This window comes from Opisthorchis viverrini (genome assembly GCF_000715545.1).
Source record: "Opisthorchis viverrini unplaced genomic scaffold scaffold2790, whole genome shotgun sequence".
Classification (NCBI taxonomy): domain Eukaryota; kingdom Metazoa; phylum Platyhelminthes; class Trematoda; order Opisthorchiida; family Opisthorchiidae; genus Opisthorchis; species Opisthorchis viverrini.
In genome coordinates this window covers 1-11,504 of record NW_008752418.1, presented here as the reverse complement: position 1 = coordinate 11,504, position 11,504 = coordinate 1, and the positions used below count along the sequence as shown (strand labels likewise).

The 11,504-nt window shown below is 44.6% G+C and overlaps 1 protein-coding gene across 1 annotated transcript in view; it reads right to left on the bottom strand.

Moving 5' to 3' along the window:
* T265_12053 (hypothetical protein) overlaps nucleotides 1–7,831 on the bottom strand; it is a gene marked incomplete at both ends in the record, with an annotated part of 13,225 nt that extends 5,394 nt beyond the window's left edge. The window contains 3 exons of the mRNA XM_009178974.1: nucleotides 2,119–2,180; nucleotides 7,046–7,200; nucleotides 7,589–7,831. Of these exons, the coding sequence (XP_009177238.1) occupies nucleotides 2,119–2,180; nucleotides 7,046–7,200; nucleotides 7,589–7,831 (460 nt within the window). The remainder of the gene's footprint in view (nucleotides 1–2,118; nucleotides 2,181–7,045; nucleotides 7,201–7,588) is intronic.
* Nucleotides 7,832–11,504: the final 3,673 nt, after the last annotated feature.

Below are 11,504 nucleotides of genomic sequence, written 5' to 3'. Positions count from 1 at the left end.
GTGACTACTTCCCGCTCCTGCTGGTTGCGTCATTGTTGATTGTACGTTTTCTTAATTCATGATGCTTACTAATCCGTTTGTCTGTAGAACCAGTTCCTGTCAGTCTTCAATATATCATCTGCTGCCCCACGTCTGTCTGCTCCTATTGACTACTGGCTACGAACTGCGTATAATCTAATAGTCGCAATCGTCCTGTGAGACCCTTAACCGTCGACATCTTACATTATCGTTGACCTTCGTATTCTGGTCGCTTCGACATCTGTTATTGGCTACGATCGCCAGAATGGTTTCATCCGTGCCTACTAGACACAGAAAGTTGTGGCCGTGACGTACTTTCATATGCGACCAACCGGAATTGCGGACAGAGCGGTAGCAACTGAGTTTTCTCTAATTTACAGAATCTGCAAAATGCGCTATCAGAAGTTTATTTGGCGGGAACAGTGAGGTGCTCATCTTTGATCCAACAATTCAACCTCAGCTGAATCTGGAAAATACCGCCACCGCTATAGGTGTCGGCTCATCATGCTACTCAGCTAGAGTGGAGCAAAGAGTTGGAAAGATTGTGTTCCTACATTTATTATCAGGAGACGCAATGTACATTAGTAAGGACAAAAGAGGAGGTTCGGCCTTCAGGAATTTAGTTTCTTGTTGTTCAATCCATTTAATGAAGTAATGCTGAAGGTAGAGGCACAGATCACAGCCATTTATACCATTTTTGCGCAATTCAAGTGAGCAATCGACTTCGCACGCATGACTTTTAGACGTGGTGGGGAAAGCGCGATGTTGCATGAAAAACCTGAAATGTAGTGGAAGTTTGTGTTACGTTTTTAAGTGGATAAAAGGCTAAATAACAAGATGATTGGGAGTCCAGAATATTCATCGTAAGAATGGAGTTCTGCTTCACAATATGCTTTTGTGCTACTTCTGTTCAAATTCCATCGAAGCTCCTACCGCACCAAAACTCAGGAAAATATCAAATAAGTCGGCGACATGCCTTGACAAAAAAATTAGAAGCACAGCAAAACTGTTCAAATTGTCAGATAAACCGCAATTTCGTGTAAGAGGTCAAAACAATGACGGTGAAGCTAACTACGAAGACTCTCAGGTTTATCAGACAAGTTTTGACTGCCTTTAGTTATCTTATCCTGACTAGTTCGAAATCTTCTAACGATACAAGCACTCACAGAGGCCCGCTTGTCGCTGTAGATTGTCACACAAGCCGTACAAATTTTCTCTCGCAGCTCGTCCGGCGTAGCAGGGTCGAGGTTAATACTTCTGGTTACAGATAGTCTCACAGGACCTTTGCTCTATCAGCTAGTCTACCAACCCTCGAGATGTTTGTCTTGCCACCGAGTAACTATTTGACGTGATGAGGAACCTCGTTGTCCAAACAGCTGGAGAAAGGAAATCCATGTACGGCTCGACCACGTTAAACAACCACCGTAAATAAGCATGTCCGTTGAAATTGGACCGGAAGAAATGAGGTCCTGTTCACGTTCGATTGTGAACTCCACAACAAGTTGAAGGTTTCACATTGTATTGCTGATAGGATCAAGAATGACCTGAGTTTTCGGTGAATAATGATTGATTGATGATTGACCTTCTCGTCTGGATGGAAAACAGCCTCATTAGCAAACAAAATGTCATCGGCAAATGTAAGGACTTGTGCAATCTGATTCAGAAACCAACTGCAGTAGTTGATTTGCTTCCCTAATTCTTCTCTTGCAGCTCATTGAACGACTACTTGTACTCCACGTCGAAAACCGCTTTCACGCATCCATCTCTCCAGAGCATGCATAGTTAAGTCAAAGTGAGCAGAAATATCGCGGTTGATCAAGTGCGAGTTCTCTTGAAGCATATCAAGTGTGGAGGTCTTCAGTTCCATATTTGCAGTATCGCGTGGGCATTCAATCTTTTTTTCCGTTTGCCAGAGACTCGGTTGTCAGATATGTGCAGGCAACGTACATTTGACCTATTACGTTGTGGCTTGCTGAGATGCTTTCTGTGAAACTCTTTGACTACCTTAGCTTTTGTAACCCCTTTTGAAAAATTTCCACTATTTCTACGCGTTCTTTTTTCGAATTTTGCCCTTGGTTTTTGAACCGTTGGCACACTCACTTATTGGCTTGATATGCGTTTCCTGATTGTCTTTGTGTTGTTTTTGCACAATCGAGATTTGGCTGAAATATTTAAAATAGGCAGAATATTTAGGCCCGTGTAAATTCTGAGCACTAGAGACTTATCACTGTGTTGGCGAAAAAGCAAAACTTAAAAAGAATACAAGAAAGGTGCCCTAAACCCTTAAGTAATAAGATAGACTGGTAAACAGTGAGTCTCTTAGACACCGTGGTTAGTATCGAAGTCAATAAGCGTACTTATCGTCATTAGAACCACCATCGGTAGAGCTACCAGCTGATTGGATCACATGAAAGACCACACATCCATGTCTTCAGTATATTATTATTATTATTATTGAAACCACGGAATCACGTGGATAAAATTGCCAACATGATACTTTCTCAACACCCAGATGGGGGAAGCGTGAGTTAAACATTATTATTATTATTATTATTATTATCATGATTATTATTATTGAAACCACGGAACCACGTGGATAAAATTGCCAACATGATACTCTCTCAACGCCCAGATGGGGGTAGCGTGAGTTAAATGACCTGCAGGCCGGATCACAAACTTCATATTGCCGGCTGCGATGACGGACAGTTGCTTGTGGTGCTCACATTTCATCGTCCTTCCAAGTAATTTTTACAAACCCTGTGCTTCAGCTGAAATGATAATCAGGTAGTCAATCCATTAATTGGGTTGAAATAAGAATCCTCCTGCACACCGATCCAAAAGGGTAGTGAAATCAGGCCTCTCCAATTTTGATATATATTTATGGTTAGCTTCATCACAACATGAAACATTGAAATGAGGTTATGCTGACCTAAGCCCTTCTCTAAAAGAACTCCAGTTTTGCAGTAAAATTTGACACTTTTTAAGCGTGTAGCACATACCGGACTATGCAGCAAACCAATACAGATTATCTCAGATTATTTCTCTGCTCTACTTCCGATCCGAGAGCTATATCGCTTGCGTCCACGGGCAAATGTCTAGCGAGCATTTCAACTTTGTTTGCGTCAGGCAGGTCAATTTCTCTGCTCATAGTGACAACGCAATAAAAAGAGGCTAAAAATATACAGCTTCAGCTGAAAAATTCATAGGGAATCTCACTGTAGATCCCGATGAGGTCACAAGTAACAGTGCGCAGTATTTTTTGCACGTTTAAGCTCTTTGCCGGAGTGTCAATGCTCGAGAAACAATATTTTGGTTTCTGGTGATCAGTGAGACAAGAAAAACGCCTATTGTTGGCAATCAGAAACAGAAACAGTGTTTGTCGGAGATTGTAGACCTGTCCAAAGCGTTCTAGCAGGGACAGAACTCCGTTTGACTGGGTTGAGCTACGCACGCCGTCTACGTATTTTATCGAAAATTGGGACAGGTTATAGCAGCCTCATCCCAAAAGTGTTTTTGCTCCGATCCAGAAATTCATTTGCACAGTTTACCAGAGTTGCTTCTAATTCCTTGAAGAAGACAAGAAGCCCAACTGAAATGCCTGGTGCTTCTTCCTTTGCGACCTTATCTTCTGTAGGACCAAATTCTGCACGATTAAGCGATAAGTTTGAATACCACAGTAACAAGATAAAGACCCCGAAATATCAGCGTTTTCCTCTTTTGTTCCCGTAGATGCGATATCAAAGACCGTTACTTTTGCATCAATAATAGGTGATAGGTCACGTGACGTCAGATGGATTGCTATTAAGTTTTGACCCGTCTCTCTAAGCGATGCTTTTGCTATGTCTCATCATTCGTTTCGTTGGCAGCGCCATTTTAGCTGTCAACCGACTGAATTGATTGACATGGAGTACAACTGTTTTCGATAGCAAAGACGCTGGCTTTTATAAAGTCTGTTATCCATCGACACCACTCCAAAGTATTTGGCGTTCCAGTGGGCTGCTGTCACCTTCGTTAGTGCTGCCTGCGAGCTCGGATTTTGTGGTACAAATCGGGGGCTCCACTCTCAAAGAAGTGATGTGACAAATAGTTTTAAAGTTTATCAACATATCCGCTTGTACGGGACTGCACAGGTGAGCCGAACGCATCCATCCAGCAGTGGATTGCTGATGTTTTGGGAACATTTGGGCTCGATCACATTGACACTGCATAACAGTGGTAATCGTACTGTGTTTAGAATTCTCCGAAGGTCGAAATAAGCAGTGTTTTGTATGCACCTCAAAACAACCAAGCTTCACAACAAAAAAGTAGCGCAATACGCGCAGCCGTACTGTAGACCCTGACATTTCCGACAGACAAACATCACGTCACCCACCCCCATGGCGCTTAAGTTAAAATAAATTTGAACAAAACGGGCGTTAAAGATTCTAACACTCATTTCTTCGCAAAGCGATCTTCCGGTGAGATGTGATTTGCCAAACAGTTAAAATCGTCCACTGCCTCTAAGGTTGCTGATGTCATGAGCAGCTTCGTTGGTCAGCTCTCCCAGTTTTTTAACAGCATTTTGCAAGAAAGATGCAAAGGGATCGGTAGATCGTATGATAATATGATTTAGGTCTTTTTATTTTATCACTTTTATCCGAATGCTTCTGGTTCTCGGCGCAAAGATGCTCCACAGTAGAGGGAAAAAACAGAATGAACATTTTCAGAACATTTTCAGATTCTACTGTGAATTGCATGAAGAGTCCTGTCACCATTTCTAATGATAGACTGCGCGATGATTCTCACGAGCTCAAAGGTAGTGGAGTACAACGATTGCATAGTTGTCAGGGGAGAAACTGAACACTTTTCAAAGTGGTGTCACCACAAAGCAACACAATCGACTGAGTTAAACACTACCCCTAGATATAAGCAAATGATTGTTGGTCTTATGAGTTCGACGATGTTCATAAGGAAAATATTTCGTCTCCGAGTACGCACTGACCCCCCACATTTGCGTCCATCTGTTTTTAAGGCAGAAACGACGGTAGATATTTAGCATTCCTCCGGCAAATATCCGCCCTCTAGACGCTCTGCGTGAGTTATATCTAACCATGCACAAGCCATTGTCCTTCATCCTCACGCAAAGCGGGTAAAGACGGTCAGATCAGGGCGCATTGGTTCTGTTTTTTCTCCATCTTTAGGAATTGAATAATTTACCTCACATTGTGAAGCTTGTCGTGCATTGAACTTTATGCTGGAAGCCCTAATTTGGCCAAAATTTTCTCCAAAGCGCTCCGCCTACAAAAAACAGAAGGCAATACTTGCGATTAAATACTGAGCCATACTATTAGACAACAAATTCACTGACTGGAAACTTTTCTGGCCCGATGTCACCGTAGTTTTGAAAAAAGTTAGACAGCCAGCTATATCTTCCGTATTCCTTGGGTTTTCCTTAACCGTCATTTCTCTGGGTAACGTTTGAACCCTTAGTTAATGGGTGGTTTCAGAGGCCTTGTTGGAACGCATTGTCCTCTGAGCAAGAACGCCTTGCTTGCCCTGAATGATCAAATCAAAGGTATAAGACCCATTTTGAAGATGGACATGTTTTTGTTTTTGGCTGGAAATAAGATGAATAATGCATAAATCGTTCAGTTGTAGCGCCCTTTCGGCGCCTAGCCGCAATTCAGCATGAAAGAAGCACGAGAAGTGGGATCTCACTCCGTACATGTTACAAAAAGTTTGATGTTCTTGAGAGCAAGATTGCCAGTTTTAGCCGATTTTAATATTGCCTGAGTTGTCAAGGCTTATGGCGCGTCAGACCATACGATGCTCATGTTTTTGATGAAGGTCTGCGCCTCAGGTAAGTATACGGCGATCAGGGCATGTATGAGGTGGGCATTCACTGTTGTTCGCCGCATAAACTGGATTTAATTGTACTGTGGTAGGGTGAATACCCAGTTAACCAACTGAATTTTACTGTGGTTTTCACCCTGACACCCCATGTTTCTCACTGATTATTAGATGGAGGTCTGACGAGCACAACATTCTGGTCTTCCAAGTTTGGGGGTGGGAAAGGCATGTCGACACGTTCCTTGAAGACTTGTTCTATCAGGGTAATATGCCAGCATCCAGCTGCTAGCTTTTGGTAAGACTATTGAACCAAAAACTTTGGTTGAGGGTTTTAGCTGCGGTCCTGCCTACGTGTGACCATTTTGGCAGTATTCCAGTCTAAACATCCTAAAATTCATTTTCAACATATCCACCTTTATTATTCGCATTTGAAGTAATCCGGGAAACAAGCTGCTTTTCCTCGTACACTGAAGTTAATCTGCATTGATGTACTTTGTCTGTCAAAAGCAAGAATCCATATTGCTAATACTTTATTTGAATTAACTGCCTTCTTGCGTTCTTACGGTTTACGGCTTGACACATGAGGTGGCGCGAAAGCTGTACATGCTAAGGGTGTGTCCGAATGAGCCACAGAGCGCCGCTCACTATTCGCACACAGGGATTAATTCCTCGAAATCTACAGTATTTTCAGGCAGGTTACTTCAAAGTGTAGAAGGTCTATGTATAATGTATGTGATCCTGTATTATTGAAAGTCATCCACTCTGGCGATCTGTTTAAGTGAGCGAATGCTCAAGGTCAATAAACACCACCGACTGCGAATACGTAGCCTAATGATAAAAATCGCGAATCGTAGAAAACGTTGACTCACTTACAATGGACGAATCTTTCAGTTAGTTCACCACCGGCAAAAATTCCCTGAACGTTCAAGAATCTGAATGGCCTTCGAAGATGCAAAATATGCGTAGGTGCATTCGTGGAAACAAATTTTGGTCGATGATTCCTGTTGCCAGTTAAAATTCCGCAACCCACGTTCGTTATTTGCCAAAAGTCGTGCACGTTTGCTGGCAAAAAGTAGAGATTTCCATCATAGGCTGCCAATTATTCTAGGAACACACCGAGGTTCATCGATTAGCAACGCGGAACCTACGCCGATCACACCGGAGAGCTGAACGAACCTAACTGACGCACACGACTAACACGCGGCTAGGGGAGCGCACCCGTCCATCTGCACCGGATAAAAGGCTCAAAATGGACGTCATGAAATGTTGGGATGTATTGGTCGTTTTGAAGTGTACATTTGGCCTTCCGGGAGGCGCATTATCCTTGTGAGGAGTGTTCATTTGGCCGTTGTCCTGAAATGGAAGATATAATTCAGGTTATCAAAATATCACCATAAGGCGGGCGGCCGACAAACTGGTAGGAATAGTAACCCCGAAATGCACTTCAGCGGCTATGCTATCGTAGACGCCTGTTCACACAATGCCATCTTCAGTGGTTAATTCTCTCGACTGCTTACTGTACCTCTCTCTCTTGTATATATGTATATCTCTCTCTCTTGTATCTCTGTATCTCTTCACCTGCCCTGACGCTACTGGGTTATACTCACAGGACAAGAAGACGACCTGAAGGAACTGTGCATTAACGCAATTACAAACTTATATATATATATATATATGATTCACTTGTAACCGTATTTGATAGTCGATCCGCTGTCAACCAACCAGTGTGTCTCCCACACACCCACACTGGTCTTCGAGCGGTTGTTCCTTTGTCTCGGTTGATCATAGATGGCCGTCTGTGCGCTTGTGTACGGAGTGCCTTGGCCACGGAGTGGGTGTGAACTTTCTGTGTCCCTATTTGACCTTTCTCCGGCACATGATGAAATCGGACGTGATTCAGACGTGGGGGCATAATCGCACGGCTCTGTTTCACATGATTGTTCCGCTGCGCAGCAGGTTGATGCGCAGTCGTATTAAAATGCATAGGGCTTACTTAACAGGCCGGAGCTAATGGGTCACATATAATCATCTTCGTCTCTTTCATCTAGCTGGCACTCTACAGCGTTAGTTGTAGTTGTCATATATTTACTCACGGCTGTCGAGTAGTTCCTCTTTGGACCCAAAAACACGGGGACACACAGACTTTTGGGACACACAGTGCTGAGACTCTGTGCTTCGGTCCCGGTCAGCGTCATAAGGGGCCCTCTGTGTGGGACCGAGTAGCAAGCACCCCTTTGCGCTTTCTGGATGGGCCCGGGGCTAAGAACCAAGAGTAATTTATTTTCATGTGGACTCGCCTTTAGAACAAGCCTGAAGAGCACTACCACACAGCGGGCTTGGTTCACCATAACAAAAATCGGCGTGATATGATACGCGATCCGTTGCACACCAGCGGTCACTGGTAGCCGGTCCTAGACCGCCATCTGGTTTGAGGTGCAGTATTCTCGACCACCTACGGCACGTCCTCAGTTGCAGACTTTGAACCTTGACGCAGCAGGACTTGTCACTGAAAAATCACTCACTTAAAGATGGCTTCGGCCCTCCTGGGTTCCAGCCTCTGAACCTTAACCATCACTCGGTTCAGTTGTTTACGAAGGCCGTCGAAAGATGTCGGCGGTGGTTTGGGAACAAGTGTAAGGCGTACACCTTTTTCCGGTACGTTGCAATCCGACAGCCATCTTTGGTGGATTGGGAAGCAAGCTCGGAACGGACTGATCTCGAAATACAAAGAACAGGTGCAGCCAGGGGAGCCACATGGCCTGGTAGAAAGGGAGTGTGCATTCTCCAGCACAGGTGTCAACAGTCTGGGAGCATCTGAGTGTTTGCACCACAAACTATAAGTTAGTTTACGTAGCTTCACCCTACCTTGTTCGTTCCAACACTCATACGGCAGCCGCGGCGGTCGCGGACCCAAGTGCCTCGAAACGAGGGAGAATGCATTTGTCGTCATTCGATAGACCGCGTTTAGAACGTATGCGTCACCCCCCAGGACTTGCCGTCTGTCGCAGCGGTACGACGTATGCATCTCGAACTCCCGCATGAGCCGCTCGGCGGACCAGGATACCTATTGAATTGCATGCTCCAAAGTGTTGGAGTGATGCACCCGGTCTTTAAGACGGCATTCTCCAATCGGTTTTTGGTCACATTAACCAAATGAACCATTCCAGACTGTGCGTGATGACTGTGCGTGTGATGTTCAACCGGCGGGCCGTACGATAGCAAACAAATCAAGGATCGGTGCGGAGCAGAAGCTGCAGGTCTTGCCAGAGTCTGTGTGCCTGTATTACGACGAACAAAAACCTACTGTACGGCGTTGTCCAGGCGAGCCATGCGGTGAAATGTGTACCGGCTAGTCGCAGAATGTGCCTATGGCCAAAATACATGGACATTAAATGTTACATACGCGCTTTCCGATGGCTTTGTGGACATGAAAATAATAAAGCATGACGTCGCAGCCGAACATGACTCTTGCTGCACGCATTTGCGCCGCCAACTTGTCCATTACAAAGGTCTCGCTCACTGGTTCCCATACCGACAACCACAATCAACCTTCACTTGTCCCCGGCCACCACCGGAAGGCGTTCACTGCAATCTGCCGAACCTTCTGTCAGATGTAAAGATCTCGACGGCTTTTATTCGTAATCCTCACCAACTGAGTCAACTATTACTCTGTTTGCGTGAACTCGTTTCCCAAGTAACTTTTACACTCGACCCTGCTTCCTCTGCAACTCTAGTGAGTCGCATAAGCTTCACTTAACACTATAATTCTGCGTTTCCTGCTACCATTTGTACGTAATACATTTTTACCCGCCGCTCTCCTGCCTCTCCGTATCCATTATTCCGGCCCTACACTTCCTGTAGTTTGAAGTTCTTTGTTTTTTTCACGTTCCAGTCAGGAAGCTCTTTGTTATGCCCTCACTTGTATTGTTTTCTTTGCTCGCCACTTTTAAACCCTAACGTTCAGATCTCGTGCCATCTGATATGTTCTCCATAGGGCATAAAGAGACCTTGTAATTTTGGATCCCTACCCATGCCACCTCAGGTGTGACGAACTCTACTTCATGAATATTTACTGTTTACGTCACTTTTCCTTTTCCAGGAAACTCCCATTAATCACAAACCCCACCAGTCATGCCTTTATTCTGACTGTAATACTATGATCATGCCCGACGGTATGCTACCCACTAGTTGGGAATAAATATTATTATGAAGTTTCGCCCATTATTTCTCAGAATAAGCCGACCAGTTTACGCATGGGAGCAAACTGTTCGCTCTCTACGAATGCATACATAGCCGGGCGGTGGGTTCCCATGCCGTCCGTTATCAAAAAGGTGTACAGTCTATATCTACATACCGAATATTAGATGCTTTAAAAAACTCACCCATGGCGGTTTGTTGCATGCTTTCCGTCTGCATTCACTACAACTGGGAATCGTCGGAACAACGCTATCTGCTGCCATCGGGAGAAGCATATATGGTTACAGTGACCTTCCTCTGACTGGAAGAAATGGTTATAGTGACCTTCCTCTGACTGGCAGAAAAGGAGGTGTCCGGTCTCCCGAAGTTTTGCCAGCACCGAAGGCATATCATCTGCCACATTAAAACCCAACTATGCGGCACCTTCTTAACACAAGCGATCGACACTTCCGGCAGTAGTTGTATATATCATGAGTGTTAAGAATCTTGCCGAATTCATCCGCCACGAACTGTCGCACATCACACGAGGGCGTTCCATATTTGAGTAGGACCATGCAGTTGCCCAACTCGTCTTCGATTAGCCACCGAATAACTGGAAGCCGGTCGTACAGAAATTTTGACTGCTTGAGGTTGTGTTCAAGAAAGTAAGAGTTGACTGCCAGTTGGTTCGTTTGTCTCCGTAGACAAAACCTCTCTGGACAGCTGGTGCTTCGCGTACTATTTATTAGAATATACGCTCGGATTCCCCGACTTTCCGTTGGCCTTGGATGTCGCCTGCTGCATTTGTAGTACACCCATTCGTAACGTAAAACAGCGCTGGCGCTTCGATTACTAGATGAACGCACAAATACCACAAATACCACAAAGTTATCCTTCATGTACTGATTTAAGGCCTTGTCAAATACCGTGAAGGATGAAAACGATACAGCCACAAATTTCTCAACGCGCGCTTGTGCAGCCACGTTCGAAGCCATAGCACATCAAATTGAAAGCCGAATAATTTTCAAAAGGGATCGATTAAAACATCGAAAAAAGTGATGGCTGATGAGGGTGAGCACATGCAAAGAAGTGCAACATTTTGACGGTGAAGTTTTTATTTCATCCACAAGTGTTTTGCGAATAAATGCATTGTGCTTCGAATGTGCGGTCCGTAAGAGAATGCGAATCTGTGAAGGACCTTGACCGTGAAAGTTCGCTCACTCAAACAAAATGCCACGAGCAAAATATCAGCGGGAGGTGCAAAAGGATTACACTAGCTCCCCGTTAAAGTCTCAACTTTGAAAACCCTACAGTTTCAGCGAAAATCATTTGGTGTGCACATATCCAGCGGCCGGGTAGCGTCGAGATAAAAAGGTTCGACCCAAATCGGCTCTCATTCGCCTGAGCTGTCTCGCCTGAGCGCGGTACGTTCGAAATCGGTTACGTTCTTCCCTCATGCGATTCATGCACAAGCCAGCATT